The sequence below is a fragment of the Neopelma chrysocephalum genome, unplaced genomic scaffold, assembly GCF_003984885.1.
Source record: "Neopelma chrysocephalum unplaced genomic scaffold, ASM398488v2 Primary Assembly neopelma1_44, whole genome shotgun sequence".
Classification (NCBI taxonomy): Eukaryota; Metazoa; Chordata; class Aves; order Passeriformes; family Pipridae; genus Neopelma; species Neopelma chrysocephalum.
This window is the reverse complement of record NW_020897703.1, coordinates 19,162,383-19,181,731: the sequence shown is the minus strand read 5'-3', so window position 1 is coordinate 19,181,731 and position 19,349 is coordinate 19,162,383. Positions and strand designations below refer to the sequence as shown.

The 19,349-nt window shown below is 39.0% G+C and overlaps 1 protein-coding gene across 1 annotated transcript in view; it reads right to left on the bottom strand.

Annotated features, from left to right (window-relative positions):
• Positions 1-19,349, bottom strand: part of USP37 (ubiquitin specific peptidase 37) — a 36,951-nt gene that overhangs the window by 17,080 nt on the left and 522 nt on the right. Inside the window, exons 2-16 of the mRNA XM_027678862.1 lie at positions 18,785-18,992; positions 15,584-15,755; positions 14,368-14,468; positions 12,898-13,079; positions 12,468-12,542; positions 11,812-11,909; positions 10,213-10,297; positions 9,168-9,329; positions 8,562-8,693; positions 6,455-6,578; positions 5,982-6,187; positions 4,799-4,916; positions 3,528-3,607; positions 2,066-2,230; positions 553-618 (exon numbers count right to left, since the gene is read on the bottom strand). Of these exons, the coding sequence (XP_027534663.1) occupies positions 553-618; positions 2,066-2,230; positions 3,528-3,607; positions 4,799-4,916; positions 5,982-6,187; positions 6,455-6,578; positions 8,562-8,693; positions 9,168-9,329; positions 10,213-10,297; positions 11,812-11,909; positions 12,468-12,542; positions 12,898-13,079; positions 14,368-14,468; positions 15,584-15,755; positions 18,785-18,940 (1,922 nt within the window). The 5' untranslated portion in view covers positions 18,941-18,992. The remainder of the gene's footprint in view (positions 1-552; positions 619-2,065; positions 2,231-3,527; positions 3,608-4,798; positions 4,917-5,981; positions 6,188-6,454; positions 6,579-8,561; positions 8,694-9,167; positions 9,330-10,212; positions 10,298-11,811; positions 11,910-12,467; positions 12,543-12,897; positions 13,080-14,367; positions 14,469-15,583; positions 15,756-18,784; positions 18,993-19,349) is intronic.

The following is a 19,349-nucleotide window of genomic DNA, read 5'->3' as shown; positions in this document are numbered from 1 at the left end:
AAAACCCTATGCCCTCTCATCTTTGCAAATAAACTTAAGAAACTAAGCATCTGTTCCCAACACACACATTTTGGCTCCATAGAGACAGAACAGAGTTAGACTGCAGAATTTAAAACCATTTTCCTTCTTATATATGTGACTTGCAAATAGAAGCATAAGCTAGTTTAACATAACTCACACTGACAAATTATCTATACAAACTACATCCAGTTGTCATTCTGATGCTCAGCCTTCTGCCTGAAAAAATCATCTTTGCTTACCTACAAGTCCCCAAAGGTTCTCAAAGGAAGTGCTAAGGTGATCATGTCAACTAGGCAAATTGTACCACTGATGTTAATTTCAGCTAGCATGTAACACCAATAAAACTCAGATATGAAAAAAGACAGTAGCTGAAATAATTTACTACAATATAAAAAAAAAAAGAAAAAAGAAAAGAAAACAAATACAAATGGTTGAACTATTAAAAAAAAAAAAGAACTAGAAAAGTTTAAAATGCCTTTGAAATTACACCATGAAACCCCGGGTCACAGACATTTCAGAGCTATAACTCACCTACAAGGTGTGGAAGTGCTTACAGTACAGGAATTCACCATTTGGGAGGCTTTCAATGGACGGGAACTATTAAAAAAAGCAAAGTATTTACTGCAGCAGTTAAAGTCTTTAAAAAATAAGTGTTTACTTGTCTGCTATGCATGCAAATTCATGACCAAAGAAACAAGCAGAATACCATTATGTACTTGCTAATTGCATAATTTACAGTAATAACTTCATCATGCTATAAATAAACAACAGTTGTTCAAAACCATATATAATCCTTTAAACTTGATTCACTTCTTAGCAATGCACCCTTAGGGACAAGCTCACAAATTAAAGGCTCTGGGCTCGCATGTCAAGACAACTCATTCCTTATTTTTTATTCCCACCAACACTTGAGTTCCTGCTCCCAAACCACAGTCTCCTGCTGCTGTCTGGATCAGCCAGTTTTCTGGCATATCCCATATCTTCGTTTCTCCTTCCTTACTTAGATTCTTCTAAATAAACTTCCTGCTCCATTTAATCCTTTTATCGGCTCCTCAAAGTCCATCAGTATCACTACACACCTACCCAACAGCTGGTAGCCAATGCAGAAATATTTTCTCATCTTCCCCCTCAAACCAGGGCTGTTTCTCTCCAGCCTAGTTACCCTTCCCTGACCAATCACAACGGTTGCAATGACTGAAAAAACTCCAAAACATTGGAAAGCTATTTCAAACCTATTCTCAAGTATTTCTGCTCTGGTCAGCATAAGCTGTTTGTTATGTCTGAGATAAGCAAACTCTTGAGAAACACTCACTTAAATCTCAAACACCACTGAATGTTTGGTACAACACCACCTGCCACACTGCTGAACATACACACCAGATGTGTCCTAACCCACTACAGATACCTTGGCTTTTTCACTAGGCAGGGGCTGCAGTTTCTTCCTCCTTATTCTGCCACAGACTTCCTATGTGACAACTGGCACAATTAATCTCTTGTCTAAGAACAAGCAGCTGTACAGAAATAACTGTCACAGGGAAAAGGAGAGAGTATTTTCAGCATGTGTAGTGCTCAGATACTACAGTGCCACTGGAAAGACAATGAAAAATGAATGACAGCACAGGAGGTGCAAGTGGAAATTAGCAGAAAAAGGTAGGATGTTATGTCTTCTAAGCATATGTCTTCTTAAGCACGCTGTGAAGGGAAACATAACCTAGATTATTTTAGACTGAGAGGCACACATCTTAAAAATTACTAACAGAAGCGTTCTTAAAAAGAATATAAAGTTATTTTCAAGGATAGTGAAGAATATTATCTTACCAAGTATTCTCTAGATAATGCCCAACCACCATGTCCTACTGCTTTTATGTTTCCTTTCTCTACCCGTTCTCATGATGGCATCTCATGACTACAAACTAGCAGCACACACCTGAAACTGCGTAATTTTAATGTTTCCTTGCCCAGACATCTGGTGGAGGAGATCTGACAGCTACCTACCTTGTGGCATACGTAGTTAACATGGCATGTGCCAAAGTTGTACACTTACATGGCAGAATGGACGCTCCATCCCAGCGTCAGTGGTAGCCTGGTGCTTTCCGTACAGTGGGAAAGCAGGGTTAAGTATCTTGGAATAACCACCTGCTGCCCAACTTTATGATTGAGAGACAATGCTACATTGAAGCTGTATCGTTTCAGATGAAGAATCAGGACCCTAAGAGAGATGAGAGAAGGACAAATGTTAATTTCAAGAAAAAAATCAGAAAAAACCTATTCAAAATCCAAGTAACTCTGTTCACCAAATGCATTCACCTGACTAAACCAGATTATTACTTTGGGGTGGTAGGTAAACACTATCCATCTCTTATCTGGCAAGACACAGGTAATTCTGTTCCTGTCCATCACTCAACTTTGTGCAAGTTGCAGACCATGGACTCTGACAACTCAAGAGGCTTCCTGCTTTGATGTGCATCACCTTGCTCAAGCAGAAACAAGCAGCTCTTACCAAACACATTCCTACGACACAGTGAGAGGTAGGAAACAACTGAAATTTTATCATTATAGGCAAGAATGCTAGTAAATCATTCCCAGAAATTCAAGTCTGTGATGGAGAGATCACACAGCTGCCCAAAACCAAGGAGGAACTGTGCCCAGCGCATGATGTGTACTTGGTTTATCTGTCATGACACTTTCTCTTTGAAAGAACTTTTGATCACAACAGTATTAGGAATCTGAAAAGGCTTCTTTACACTGAATCTTCTTCCTTATGCTGCACTTCGTACTGTCTACTTAAATCATGTAGATATATTATCACTTTTGTTGTATTAACATTCAAAAACTTTCACAAGGGTTTAGCAGTGCTTGCATAAATACCCCACATAAGCAAAACACGAGACAAGTACCAAGTTACTGCTTTCAGTATACCTGGGACAAGGACATAGGTCTGATAAAATAATCCAAGACTTTCTTAACTTTACATGCCACGAGGTTTACACCCCTATCTCCAAGCACTTCCACCCTAAATCATGAACTAGAGGTGAAAAACTACTGAGCATCCCACTAATCCTTGAAGTGCCATGCTTCCTGGGAGAGAAAAGCACAGGAAAAACTAACTGATCAAAGCTAAACCCTCTACATGCTGTCTGGCACTAATGTCTTCAACTCAAGTCCTGCCCATCAGGTCAGCTGAGCACAAAATATTAAAATTCCAGAATACATTTACTGCTTCTACTTTGTTTACGTCCCAGAAACCCCAAGAAAAGGGGAAAGGGAAAACTCAGTCCTCCTTATGTATCGACAGGGAGGAAGAAAAAAGTATTGCAGAGGGTTCCCAAGAGAGATTCTTTAGAGGAAAACTGAAGAACAGGATGAAAGTGCACTTGCAGACAGTAGTCTTTCTCACAAGCTGACCACTGCACATGCATCTCCCAGCTTTACTCTTTGAGGGACTTCTGCTAGCACTTTTGTAACATATCCTTCCAGCAAGGAGAGGAACGGGTGTAAACATTTACCTGGGAAGCCTGTTGAACTTGTGTGTGACAACAGCAGACTTTCCATTGCATTTCTCACAGGAATACTCAATCTCCTCGGCCTGTTGAAGGGAGCAGAGAAATCATTACTGGAACAAAATACATATTAAGCAGATCTCGGCCGAAAGCACATCGCTTTTGGCTGTCATACAAACTCTTCAAAACAGCACTAATACTTAACATTATAATCACCTTCAACATGACCTAATAAGAGGGCATCTAGTAAGAGGACAGGTAGCAGGGTTTAAAATTTGACAATATATCCACTAATACAGGTGGAATTTTTCCTGTAAGTCTATTGTAGACCAGTGAATAAGCCACTTGTTAAGACAAATTAGCTTCCAAAGGGAGTGGTCAACCTTGTGAGGTTTACAGTTTTCTCTTCCTTACACAGAATTTGGTGGGGTTTTTTCCCTTATAACCTATGGTGGAGAATGGTGCCAGGAAATTTTCTCCCTCTTGTTCAAAACTTCTGCTTTGTTCCTCAAAAGCTATCCTCACCTAAACTCATCAATGATGTGCTGCATGAGAGTAGCGTTTTGAACAGACATCAAAAGGAGAAGCATCACTTTCCTGAAATTACATGACTTGGCCATCAAACATTTCTACAGCTCTTTGCCTTAAATGAGGCCAAATGACATCACTACAATTTTAAGAATTTTTTAAATTGTCAGATCTCCATCAACTTTTAGAAGAATTACCCCATCAATTATTCTATCTGTTGAAAACACTATCTGCATATGGAGAAAAAAACCAAGTTTGTCTTGAGATATTACAAAATACAACACTAATTCACAGACTTAAGGCTCATTTTTAGCTTTCAGGAACATCACCTTGAAGCTCTACTTACAAAACAAGCATCCAAATATTACAGCTACTTCTTTTTTTAATTATTGTATCTGCATGACCTTTTTCCTCCATGCTAATTAAGGCCAGTACCTAAGCTGTTGAAGCATCCTAGCCCAGGAGAGAAAGTAGCAATTCCTGAGTGATTATCTCAATCTGACAGCCTTTATATTTGTTTATACATCAACCCTTTCACCACAAAATGGAGAAGTTTACCTATTTCACATCAGTATTGTCAGGATCAGTTAATTTCCGCACAGCATTTTACAATAAAAACTCCTGTATGCTATTAATGGACAAACCTCAAGAAAGTGCAAAGTTCAGCTGTACAACCAAAATATACATATGGGACATAACCTACACATAACTCCACAATGAATAAAAAAACACCTCCTCAAACTACATACCCGAAAAAAGAGGTCAAGAGAATCCTGGATCGATCGGGAAGGAAGCAATTTCTTTCTTCGAGGAAGGTCAATGGAGAGATCATTAAACTGTTCTCGTTTAGTGACCGTTTCACCACACCTAAAAAAAAAACATGCTTATGCAAGTCCGAAAACTTGACGTCAAGTTACATGTTTTAGGCTCAAGTAACTTCCCAGTAAATATATGCCTCTTGATCATCTTAATTTTACTCATCAAAATGGAACTGTTTAATGCTTATGACAAAGTTGGATCTTTGAATTTCTTTTTGATGTTTTAGAAGTTGAAACATTTGTGTAAAGATAAGAACAATACTCCTCAGATTGCTTTGGAGAGGCAACTGATCAGGTATACTCAAAATGACTGCTTTGTAGCCGAACACCTCTTCTTCGTTCACCATTCTTAAGAGAAAAGTGAGACCAGCCCAGCAGAAGGGCAAGCCTAGAAATACTTTCAAACTGTTCCTAGAAACAAAATAATAAAGCCCATCTAAAAAATCAAAACCAACAAACCCCCTCTATTTTCTTATGCTTTTTCAAGGCAAAAATAAAAAAGACCATACAGTCATTTGTCTTCCACAAGTGTTACCTAGATGCACTTTACTTTTAATTGTTTTATGGAACTAATGAAGTATACACAAACTAATATTCCCAAATATCTGTGTTCATAAAAACTCTGGAATGAAGCATACCATATGGAAATCTACTGCACAGGTCATATGCAACGAATGCCCACACATACTGATTTACACAGAAACACAGAAGAAAACGCTGTTCCCTGGAAGGCCTTAGAAAGAACAAATTAAAAACATGGCTTCCCTTTTATTCGTTTTTTTTTTTTTTAAGAGGAAACATTACTTGGCTGAAACCCCCTTTTCTCCCTATTCTCATACAAGTGGTACACAACGAGCAAAGCACAAAGGCTTTCCACTGGATATTTAATGAAGAACTAGGTGGTATGAGACTGTTTAAAGAAGGCCTGTAGCAGCAGATAGTATAGTGTCAGCTTTACAGCATTTCTAGATCACAGGATATTTTTCTAAATATCTAGCTTCGGATAAAACATAGTTCTTAATTCTGGCTTTAACCTGCAGATGAAGTCACGTCACATGGGAACGCTTCCTAGTCTTTTAAGGTAAGTGTGACAAAAGCTGTCAAGCACACTTACATTTTGCAAATGATAGAGTGCTGAACCTCAAACTCCAAGTTACTGATAACCGGACACGTATAAACTTTGGTGGCTGAGAGGTCATCAGAAGCTCGTCCTGGTGAGTTATCCTCATTAGGGACTGGTTCACTCTTCCAAGTTTTGTTTAACTTTTCCATGTCCTCCTTCAGCTGATCCAGACACTGGCTCAAGAACTCATGTGCATCCTAGAAACAGGGTAAATGCAACAAAGTGATATTGTACAATTTCATTCAGTATCTTTTCTCAAACACACACAGACTGGGGAAATTATGTTTAGTTCACTGCATTCATCAATACTAAGGCAGTTCTGCTCTAACAAACAGCAGCAATCACTGCCATTCAATCAAAAGCCCACGTCACTGTCAAACAGAGTTGAAGCGTGACAGACATTCAATGCAGGCCAAACACTGAACAAATTACACGTAATTGTTTCCAGACAATATGGTACTTACATTCTGCATGTACCCAGAAAATCTCTCTGCAGTAGCTGAAATGGCACTTTTCACCTTCTTGAGCAGCTCTTTCTTAACCTCAGGGCTGCAGACATCCTTTTTAGCAAGCAGATGGGCAAAACGTCTGCAGAAGTCAAGGCAATGAAACATTGATTGGTTTTCCAGGACATCAGACAAACAAAATACCTCCTTTTAAGAGCTTCTAAAAGCTTTTCTCCCATGATAAGTGTTTCAGGTGTTCTGTATGAAAATATCTCATATATAATTAACCTTTTCCATTTCAAGTACTTTGAGATCTCATTTGAGGCCCTCATCAAACAGGACCCAAATGAACAAAAAAAATATCCACAGTCTTTAAACGTAAAGAGAAAAGCCTTATGAAGTTCTAAAAACTTATTTCTGCTCTATCTTTTACAATGAGAAACAACCCCCCCAATGCTTTTTGAAAACATTTGCACTGATGGAAAATATGAAATCACACGGCAGCAAAATAAGTAGCACAAAATCATTAAATTCAACTTGCATGGTCAGATGGTTTCTATTTATGTTTTATGTTTAAACTTCCACTCAGTTTCAAGCCTTACTTCTTTTGGCAATAAAAACATGACAACAGAGTAGAAAAAAGCTAAACAAAAAGAGCCAGGAGGAGTTCCTTGGTTCAATCTATAGATAGTGTTTCTGGTAGCTTTGTTAAAAACCTGTAGAAACTGACTTTACCTGTGCCTCTCAGCTAACTGTGATTTAGCCATATTTTACAACTGCTTTACAATTGCACAGGAAATATACACTGATTATATTCCAAGCACAAGTTTTGGTCATACTACGTATGTGGGAAGGTGATAGGAAAATGTCACATTTCAGGACCAAAAAAAAAACCCCAGAGGTTTTTTTGTGGACAGAGAAAACCTGTACAATCCCCTTACACCCCAAACCAACAACTAATACTCAGTTACCCAAAGAATCTGGTCAGTTCACTGCAGCTCAACAAGTTTCTGCTTCTTTGCTGAGCTCTAGGAACAGAGTGTGTTGTCCTAACCCTCTACAGCTGCTCAGTGAAGCATGTTAGGAAACCACAGTGCAGTTGATAGGCAATCACTGTTCAACCAGAAAACCAGCCATCAGGTTAGATGATACACCCAAACCAAGAGAAGCCAAAGTAGATGCTTTTAGCATCAACTCTGACTTGTACTCCAGCACAGGATCACACACTGCCCTCCATCAGAGGAACGACAGCACAAGCAGCACCCACACAGTTTACCAGTAGGTATATGGGGCACAACCTTCAGAGGTCTTTCTACAAAAACTAGGGAAAGGACATTTCAAGAGGCATGTGGAACAACCTCTGATCCCAAGTAGTATAGAGAGAGTTCAAGAGGACACAGCAAAAATAGAAATTACCCCAGAAGATATAAAAAACTATGAAAGAGAAATGGTTCCATTAATCCTGCATCTTAGTGACAGAAAAGAAACAAGGTACACAAGCGCAAATATAATAAAAATCCCAAATGGCAGAGAGAGTGGTACATGGAGCAAACAGCAGCTTGTCTTTATGGAAACTGAATGGCACAGCAATTCAAAATTTCAAAGAGAAAAGAGAGCTGGATATACTACAGAAGCCTCTGGAGTTTCTTGACATTAGGTTTGACTGAATTAAGATCTCATCTGAATTTAGAGAAAGATTAAGTATGCAAAACTTGAACACTTTCCACAGCTACAAAACAAAGGATATTTTCCAAAAAGGCATAAGCCCTCACATACCAGGTGAAGTTAGTGAACAGCTTAAACCCTAGATGGCAAAGTTTTAAAAAGAAGGTTTTTTTGCAAGAAGTTTTTTTGCAACTAATTTATTTTGCAATTTCTTGCATTTTCTTCTGAAGCATTTCACTCTGCCACTGGAAATACAGTAAATAAGGCATGTAACTCACTATTACAAGTTTTAAGAGCCTACTTCCTATTTCAAAAGTAAAGCTCCAAAATACAGAGAGCTCTAGGAATCCTTTTATTATCTATACATGCAAATGACCCTCTATAAAGGTGCCTCAGCATTACAAAACCAGTTTCTCAGTAATGAAGGAGAAAACAGTCTTACCAGGAAGTGAATTTTTACCTGATAAGTGCATTGAGTGGAATTTTTTTCCAGGGAATACCCTGTTTGAGCAAATCATTAGCAAAAGACTGAATTGAAAACAAGGACTGTAGAATGGCATTCATATAGCAGGTGTTTCCCAGGTTTGAAAATCTGAAAAAAAAAAAAAAAATAAAAATTTAACATGTTATGTCTAATGATCAACGTGCAAACTTGCCAGAGTTAAACACGAGACTACTAACATGTAGGACATTCACCACAGCTGATTCTCACAGAGCTTCTTACTGGAGCTGTTCTCCAGCCCTCCAGACTAAACTGAAAACACACGGGAGGCAGCATTTACCAAGAAAGCACCCATGAGTTTCTACAATCAAACTTTTAAAAAATGTACATATATACTAAAGAAATGAATCATCATTAAAGGAACATGAATTACCTGAAATTATCATATCTCTAAAATTCTCAAGAAGTGATTTCAAGGATACCTATTCTCCAAACTAGAAAAAGTGTTCCCTGCCTCAGTGTTCATAAATTTCAGGATTATGTTTTTAATTAAATAATTGTAACAAGAATGTGCACATTCTGGTGATCAAAGTGTGCATGCTAGATAAAGAAAATTAAAGTTACCCTTGCAATTGTTGTTGAGGATGGGTGGAAAGGGGCACTCGGGGTTTGTTCCAGCCTGTGTAATCTTGATTAGATCTCATTTTTTTAACAGAAAGAGGAGCAGGCTGAGAAGAAAATCCCAGACTTCTTTTGGCTGAAGAGGTCTGGCTGGATACAGTAGACCTAAAAACATAAAAAGGATAAGAAGGGTATGATTTCTAATGCTCTGCCTTGAAGAACTATAGTCCATGACACTGGAATTGCATCACTTTAGAAGACAAGGACTGGTAAAGCCACACAAAATAACTGGCATGTATCATAATGAAATAGAGGTTTGAGAGAGATAATTTCTTTCCAGAGCACTTAAATATTTAGCTTGGTTAAACTTCCTTACACCCATAGGTGTGCACGCAGTGTAACCAAGTCTTTTGTCTTTTAGATATTTAACAATTCTCTACACTGTATGATGAGAGGAAGAATGATTACATAGCATGAGATCACCACTCCCAAGATATGCTAAAAATTCACATCTGGGCCAGAGTCTTCATTATCAGCCTCTTGTTCTTGTAACCTAATAGCTCTGGACCTAAGTTCCTTACATTCAAAGCATGGACAATGCCTCCTTTCTTCCTTGATCTTGTATCTCATCTATCTAGGGCAGAGACCAAGAGTTTGATTGCACAGCACCTAACACAGAAGAATCCCAAGCTCAGCAGGATTCAGTACTACTAAAATACTGTTATTAAACTATAGAATTGTATGCCATTTATCTACTTGGGAAAAATGAAAACAAGGATTCAGACTAAGTTCCAGAGTTTATATATCATTTGAACCATCTAGAGTCATTCACAATGACTATAACAGAGTTGGGTGATTTTATAAAGTCTATTGCAAGCAGTAACTAGAGTTTGCAGATGTAACCAGTGCAATTGCAGCCACACAGAATATCTAGATCATACTCCTGAAGGAAAGAATATGCATATAAGCACCATGTGATCAACACACAGGAAACTGAAGAGCCTAATTCCTGGGAAACAACTGCCATTTGCTAGTGAATCAGTCCTACCTGTCCAGGGTGGAACTACCAGTGGAGTACTCCTTTGAAGAGGATCGACTACTGTAAAAGGATGATGACTGCAGTGGTAAAATACCTTTAAAACAGAAAGAGAGGCAGGACATTTTGTTCCAGGTTACACAGCTACTTATACAACTTGTTTGAAAGTATTTAGTTAAAAGGTTTAAAAATCCTCAAATATTTTTTTCCAGAATTGGTTGGGAGACTACTAACACATATACTAACAAGTACTAATGTGAATATTAATCACATGTGAGTAAAAACATGGTGGAGTTTTAATTGAATTTAATACCATAATCTCCATCAAAGTCCAAGTGCAACATGAAATATTATCAAGTCTTTGAATGGTCTTAACTACCTGAAAATTAATAACTATCTGACTCTTGTTCAAATAGACAAGATACACATAACAGAAAAGTCAGTACTAATTTCCAAGACAGTGCTCTCGAAATTCAACATAAATACGCAGGTAAATATGCACAAGTGAAAACAGCTTCTCTTCCCACTCCCAATTCCATAGTAAATTACTATATACTTGGGGCAAAATATGACTATTTCATCATTATGATATCATTGTGCCAGATCCTGAGACTCTAATGCCTCAGATGGTGCCACATAAAAAAAATGCTCTCAAGAGTCAAAAAGTCACCTATTACGATGAATCACAGTGTAATTTAGTTTGGATAATGAACAATCATTTGCTTCTCTCCCAGCTTGAAGTGGTTTGAGCCATGCAACTTTCAGAAATGCAGATATATGAAGGAAGTTTACAATACTGTTACTGAAACTTGCAGGTATATTCTAGACTCACAGACTCTGACTCTTGAAGAGCAAACCAGATTTTCGTTCAGAGGTAAACATTCACCTTACTGGCTGCTCCAGCAACTCATTTGTGCCATCACAGCTGCACTAAAAAAAGAATGCATCCACCAGCATTCTCCATAAAAACAAGATCTTGAATGCATTTGTCTTTATGGAGAAAGAAGCCAAGTATTTATTCATAAAACTAAAGAACGGTGCTGCTTACTAGCTTATCTACATACTGTCAATATTTCTATATTGTCTATAAAGCCTTCTCACACAACAGTATCCAAAAGAACTTTGGTACAAACAGGACTCAAGTCCTGGCCTCAAAAAACTCCCCCTGTAACTTCTGGGGAAGATATAAGGAAGCAAAAACAAACAGTAAACCATAAAAACAGAAAAAAAACAGCCTACAGTTCACACAGGCATTAACAGCAAAGGGAATGTTTAAAAATAAACATGAAAGAAAGCAAAAAGGAAATCCTTAGGTGTTTACAGAAATTCCCTTTCAAGGGGAAGGGCAGCTTGGAGTGGAGTTAGAAGCTGCTTGTTTGGGCTGGCATCAGCACCCAAGAACAAAGGTCACGGCCATACTAGAGCAGGACAGGCTTTCAAAATGAAGGTGAGTTGTTTGCGTCACATGTATGGCTCTGAAGAAAGCAGGAAAGTTAGTGGCATAGGGAAAAGAGGTTAGGTAAAACCACTTCTGCAGCAACTTGCTAAACCAGTATCAAAATCGTAGTGGTCAAAGCTAGGTATTATTAGGCTTTATTTTTATTTTTTTACCTGATGTCCTATTTTCCTCAGCCTGCTTCAGATTCAACTGTTTCTCTCTGCTACTGTTCAAGTACTTCCATGCTGGATCACTCAAGGCTTTATTATTCCTACAGATAGAAGAGTGGAAGGCAGTGCAGTTATGGAAGACATGGGATACTCCTGCTTGATATTTACAACTTGTTTTAAAGCATTTCTCTCCTATCATCTTTGATACTTGACCTTGGAACAGTAGAACTTCGTTCACAGGTAAGTTTAACCAATTTATTTAAACAAGCCCTCTTACTCACATTTAAAACACATGGAGCTTATTCTCCAAAGTGCAATTTCCCTTTATCAATTTTGTTTTGAAAAGGGTCAAAGCAAGTTCAATAAAGAAGGTATCTATTGCTATACACATATAGCACACAAGACAATCCTGACATAACTGACTAAAGAAAGATGACACAAAATTTGCATGTTCCAGTTCCTGCAAATCAACTGCTAGAGTAGTTTGTATTTCCCTTATTAACCCTGAACACATCCCTTATATCAAGCATCCAATGTGTTCACAAGTTGACTGGCCTGTACCATGTGGCTGAGGGCATTCTTTTCAGAAAAATGTATCCTTTAAGGAGTTTAAAATAAATACATAAGGAGTTTAAAAATCAGAAACAACTGTTACTTACGTTGAAGAATCATTCTCTTTGGGATAATCTTCACTCATTTCTGAACCAGGAGGTTGTGTTCTTTTCCTCTTCTCACTGATGACAGAAAAATTTGTGAAGTGGTCGTCCTTTCAGAAAGGTTAGTAAATTACTCTCTTCCAAGTGAACGGAACTCCTCAATGCTCTCCACACATTTTGCACCCATCTTCTGCAATCTCCACTTTTATAACATACAGAGAAGAATCTGGCCTGCCCAACTCTTAAGTTGTACTTAAAGCTCTAGTGCCAGTACCAGTCAAAGGCTACAAAAGCACGTGTTAACACCTTGTTAAAAGTAACAGCAAAACTAGAGGAAGAAATACATTTCCTTCTTATGTCTCAGTGTACTGAGTTCCACCACTCTATGAAGAGCTAAATTTTAACAATATCATGAAGAGGATAACCTTCCTACCGATTCTCCAACAAGCCCGTTCTGAGAGGGACCGACGATGCAGCAGATGCTGAAATGTTCACCCTGTTGCTTGGTGTTCCAGCTCCAGCAGAATTCTTAACAGAGCCTCTTGCTGGGGTGCCCAGCACCTTGCGAAATGTATTTTCCTCCTTACTTTCCACAGTCACTCTTTTGGGAGGAGTCTGCAAAACCCAAGTGGAAGGGGCCAGGGAGACAATCCAAGAGTGAAAAACAGGACCATCTCTAGTCCAAGCTATAATTTACACCACTGCTTTGCTTGCTACAGTGTAGCATCCAAAAGAAGAGACATGCTATCTCTAATAGATTCAGACAGCTTAACACTAACTCGACACAGCTAAAGTTTTGACTGTATCATGCAAGTAGTAAGCATGAAACTCTACTGCAGTAACCATTTTCCTTTTCTAATGCTAAATCAGCTGAACTTTAGTTTTTAAAATCTCCTTTACAATCTTTGACACTAGGCATGACCCAAGGCATGATTCCTAACTACCCCCAGATCAATCCTGGGTTGTTTAATAAAAGGTTTTTTAATAAAAAAAATTAAAAAGCAGTATTAAACCCCACGTAATTAAAACAATGCCCTGACAGCCTTGGGACAAGCAAGCCTCACATGTAATGCAATCGAAAGGGCCAATAATTGGTTGATTAAGGAATGTTGTTCAATTTTAGACTTGAAAACTAAACATGTCTAATCTCACCAATGTATACTGTGGTGGCTCAAACCATAACATATACACAGCCTTAAGTTTTTACTGTGAGATTGCCTTTAAGCAACATGTAAAATTTGTTTTGGAACAATGTCAAAAATAGTCTCTTTCAGGGCAGTAATACAAGTATATTCACAGAGATAACAAAGTAAATTAAAGCTGGTAGATACACCAAGAGATCTGGGTAGAAAAGGAAGAACAAAAATATTTTGAAGGAAAACCACTTCTGGGGAAAAGTCTGTGAAATTTACACAAAAATGTGAGCAGAATGCCACAAATTCAGTAAATTTATTCTGATACAAAGCTGGGTCAGCAGCTTTTTGATCTGAAGTCTGCTAAACTCATTAAGACCTATTCTGACTAACACATGGTTAACTGATACGTAAGGTGTTCAGCATAAAACAAAGGGAGATTCAGAACTATGTGAGAAGTAAGTCTTAATCATGTACTTTCCTTCTATTTCTGCTTCTTCTCTGCCTGATAGCTTATATGTGAAGAACATATTCTGCCTTCCACAGCCAGACACTGACCTTTCTTACTCATACAGAAGATACGGTTCCTTACAAACAAGAAACGCCATTGCCAACCACCCTGTACACATTTATTCCAAGCTCTCTAGATTACAAAGACTTTGGATGCAAAGTAAGTATTTACAGTGCTATTACAACATACAATAAGAGAATGAGATGGGGAGAGGAATAAAATAAAATTAGAGAGGAAAAATTTGAACAATTAAACAAACCTGGTTCTCTATATAAGAGAATTGCCTGTTAGCTTCCTTCTGTGTGGTTCTGCTGCCCAGCACACCTCCAAAGCTGCCAGATCCTTGAGAGGGTTTCCCAGCTGACAGGAAAAGTACACAATATTTGATTTGATTGTCATTTAAGTGATTGGCATTCCTATTTGTAAAATGCTGTTTAGCTGGAGTTGATTTTGGAAAGGACATGCTAGATTTCTTGCCAACAGACTACAATATTCTGAGTGCACAGACATAAGCACATGTTTATGGATATTGGTCATTTAGTCACTTGGCAGTAAAGTTCCTATCCTTAAAAAGAACAAAATGAAATAAGAGGTAAAATGAAAAGCAAAGAGACTGTGCATGTCTGATAAACAGACAAGCATTTTTCAAATACCATCATACTTACAACATAAACAAATCCTTTATGGTAATCTCTGCTTATCGTTTAGCACAAGAAAGGTACAAAACAAAAAATGGGGTTCAAGGCCAGATGCTTCTTTCTGAAGCACTGACACAAATGCAAAAAAAGCCAGTAACACAAGGACAAAATGCACAAAAGATGTGTGCTGGTTTCAGCTGGAGTAATTTTCTTTACAGTAGCTACTATGGGGCTATGTTTTGGATTTGTGCTGTAAACAGCGTTGATAACATAGAGATGTTTTAGTTATTGTTGAGCAGTGCTCACACAGAGTCAAGGCCTTTTCTGCTCCTCACACCACCTCACCCATGAGGCAGCCGGGGGTGCAAAAAAAGCTGGGAGGGGACACAGTGAGGACAGGGATGTCCACAGGGATATCCCGCACCATGCAGCGTCATGCTCAGTAGATGAAGCTAGGGAAGGAGGAAGGGAGGCACAGTGATGGTGTTTGTCTTCCCAAGTCACTGTTGCATGTGATGGAGCTCTGCTGTCTTGGAGATGGCTGAACACCTGCCTGCCCGTGGGCAGTGGTGAATGAATGCCTCGTTTTGCTTTGCCTGCATGCACAGCTTTTGCTTTACCTACTAAACTGTCTTTGTCTCAACCCACGAGTTTTCTCATTTTCACTCTTCTCATTGTCTTCCCAACCCCACTGGGAAGAGGGAATGAGCAGCCATTTGGGGCTTAGTTGTTGTTGGATACGATTAAACCATGACGATAAAAAAAACCAACCAAACAACAACACAACACTGCTCCACTCCAAACTGCTACAACATGATTTACAACAATTGCACTTACCGGTATGAACCCTGTCCTGATGGACTGCATCCAAATACATCCGCATTTCATTTGCATCTTTAAGTGGCACCTTATCAATAGTCAGGAAACTGGTATCCTTTAGTGTTAGCATCAGGCAGCACAGTTTTCTGCCATTTGGTCGTAAGGTCACAGTTTTAATGTTATGGCTTAGCTGAAAAAAAGAAAGTGACCATAAAGATAAATCCAATTTTAAAAGGCCAAAATACTTACAAATTCAAACAAAATACTTAAAATAGAGAGGGTAAGAGACACTCGCACCAAAATACTCCTTGCTCCACTTCAAGCAAATATTAAACCTCACAGAATTAATGCAGTCTGTGACCTTGGCATCTGACAGAACTGAAAAGACAGTATCACTATCACTCAACAGTCCCTATGCTCCTGGTAAGCTTTCTGAAACTTGCTTTCCTATTGAGTGTGGCATTTCCGAACATAAAGGAAAAACAACTTCATAAAGTCCCATTTTGCTAAAACTTCCACATCAAGTTTGAAATATAATTTCAGATGGGGAAAGTTTCAAACGTTAAATACAAACTTCTACTCACTTCACAATTTTCTCTCAGAGAAGACAGATTTGACACAGCTTAAAAAATTTGCTGAGGCAGAAGTCAGTAAGAAACGTGCTTAGTCTTTATGCAACATTATAACAATTAAGTGGTGTCAAAATTTTCAGGATTATGGACGAGCAAAAGAATAATTTTAGTAAGAATTCGTTCTCCCTAATGATGCCACTGCTACTTTATTATAACTGTACTTAATTGTTACTTCATGTTAAGTCATCTCTAAGAACTGGCTGTTGGGTAAAGGTTCTACTATTTACACAGGTTGAGGATAACTCAAAAAGAGCAAGATAGTACAAGACGTCCCATTGTCCACCAGTGCGATTTCTTTTTTTTCCATAAGATCTCTAGCTTCTTGGAAAACCAACCTAGACACAACAGGAGCTTGTAAGAGAGACTGATAAGCCACCTGAATCAGAAACTAAGGATTGGTTTTGCTGGGAACATTACACTTTGTGCTCAATCCTTGTATTTTGAGTTGGTTTTTTTTGGGGGGGGCGTTGGGGGTTTGTTTGAGTTTTTTTTAAATATAAGCTAAAAAATGTCTTCGAAGACCTAAGAATTGAATAACGGACTCCAAGTTTTTCACCCTCTCTTAAAATATGGAGCCCAGTGCAAAGGTATTACAGTTACTTCACCATCTCAGTGCAAAACAATCCGTTTCAACTCAAAATGCTGGCATGAGAGGACTCCACCCCTACTCTCCATGCACCTGTTATGACTCAGTCAGTGTCACAAAGTCTTGGGAGGTGGGGTAAACAGTATTTCTCTTAATACAGATCTAGCATCTCAGACAATTTAGTCAAAGCTCTGAAACGTTATTAAAACATATCATCTGACATAAGAAAGTTGATGACACACCAGTCACTGCAGAAAGAAATATAACCCTGGATCCATCCAAATGTTCCATTACAGAAAACTAAGAAAAAAGGCAGGGAAATCACCCACAGTTCTCCCAGAGCAACTTGTCAAAAAATAGGGAATGCTACTTCTAAAGCAAGATTATCAGGAATTTGTCACATCTGAAGTGCGCGTTGACAGCCTGGGGCCAGCTCACACAAACTACACGAGCCTGCGGCACAGGGGGCAGGCAGCTCTCCCTGCCTGCTGCTGGCTCCCAGCAGTGCTCTTGTGCCAGTGCCCATGTGGCTGATGGATGAACGGTACCAGTAAGCAAATCCTGATGAACAATAACCACCATCAAAACAAAAACAATTGGTCTAATGATGCATCATTTCCTCCTCTTCCTTTGCTGCAGTCTTGGCCGCACGGTGCCCTATCACCCCCTCCACTAGATCCTGCACCCAGTCCTTTCCCCAAATTCACATGAAAACCCTCCACCGAGCTCACAAAGAGATCTGACAAGTGCCAGAGACAGCAGATGTGAGAAAACTTGCCCCTCTAGGCCATCTGTAGGCCGTCTGTTCTGTAGGCTCATCCTCCCCCCGGAACCACCCTTCCAGTCACTGTCACACCGCATCACTCATCCAGACAGAAAGGAGTATGTGAGAACAAGCATTCAGGGAATGCATGAGTGGCAGAAGAGACCACCCTCCTCAGGAGTAACATGGTCCATCATTGGATTAAATAAAACTTGTGGCCATAGCATCACACAGGCAGATGATTCTTTTCAGGAGAAGGCAGATGATTCTTTTCAAGTCTCTAGGAACACAGGTGGGGACTATCCCCAGCTAATGATTTCCTCACGCCTTGATTTCGAGGTAACACGGGCCTCCAGATTCTTTGCTGAGACTTTGCAGCACACTAAGGCAGCAAAACCTAATCTTTCAAAAATAAAGTGAACTTTCTCCACAGCATCCACACACAGAAATAAATGGCTCAGAGAAAGGCTTGGTGAACTGATAAAAACTACTGATAAAAAACAACAGTGGTACGAAAAAGCAGAAGCCAACATTTAGATCAGTTGAGGCAAAGTCGGTAAGACAGGATTTTTTTTTTTTATTCCAACTGCTCTTGTATCCTTTACATATTTTTAAAACATTATATATTTCTTAGAGAAAAAAACACTTCTCTTTTGGTTTGGGGCATTTTTTCAGAGAAGCTAAGAAGCCTGAACCAAAAATAACTATAGAATGAGAAAAATTTAGGCTAAATATTTCAAGAGAACCTTTAACAGTGATCTGTATCTGCATTTAAAACCGAAAACAGTAACAACCACTGTTCAGCAGAGCCTTGTATAAATAAGCGACAGGTTACCAGTGTGTTAACAACATTACACTTCAGTTGGGAAAACAGCGAGTACAAAGTGTTCAGGATCTTCACCTCTAGATAAGGCAAATGTGCCAGTAACAGAAAGGTTACAGGTTCCAAAAATCTGAAACATGATCCACAATGCTGTATACTTTAGTAACTTTTCTTTGCCTTTTTGGTTCTTCCCATTCCATAGTATCTTGATGCCGATCTTGGCAGATCCTTTAACAATACTTGTAAATAATTTACTGGATACCTATACAAAGGGATTAGTGTTCAGGAAACGAGGAACAAGAAAGAGTGACAGAGGGAAGTTTGTGTGACACTTAATAGCCTTGAAGAGGACAGCTGTTCACAAGAGAGCACAATCCACACACTGTTAAAACAAAAGCCTTAATATTTGGCATACCTGAAACGTCTTTGGAATTCCTCCAACATTGTAGTGAACTACTAAACTCACTTTGTTGTCCTTCTCCACAATTTCAAAGCTCCCTTCTTTCCATTTTGTAATCCCAGTCTGCATGCTGCGCATCCGGACAGGTCCGTGCACCTTTAACAGAGCCATGCTTTCTCACAGAAAAGAGCTAACAAGAACAGCCGTGCTCCACCTGAAAAACCTGCTAAGAAGGAGAAACGTATAACTCGGCAGGCCAAACAGTGGCTAAAGGGAGACAGAAGCGTGGCTTGAACTTTCCACAGAAGTTTGATAAAACCGTTTTACTGCCACTTTTAAACATAACGAAGAAGAGCTGGACAGCAGTGAAGGGAACTTAGATTAAAAAAATCTCTCCCCGTCTGGGCAGCAACGCACTGATTCCGCATTGCTGAAAGCTGAGCAGACACAATTCCAATCACAACAGTCTTCGAAAATCCTTAAAACAACGCTAGCGGATTTAAGGAAAGGAAAAGAAAGCGCCCCAAAAAAGTCGGTAAGAAATGGGAACCAAAGCTTCGGAGGAAGCGCAAGAGGGAGA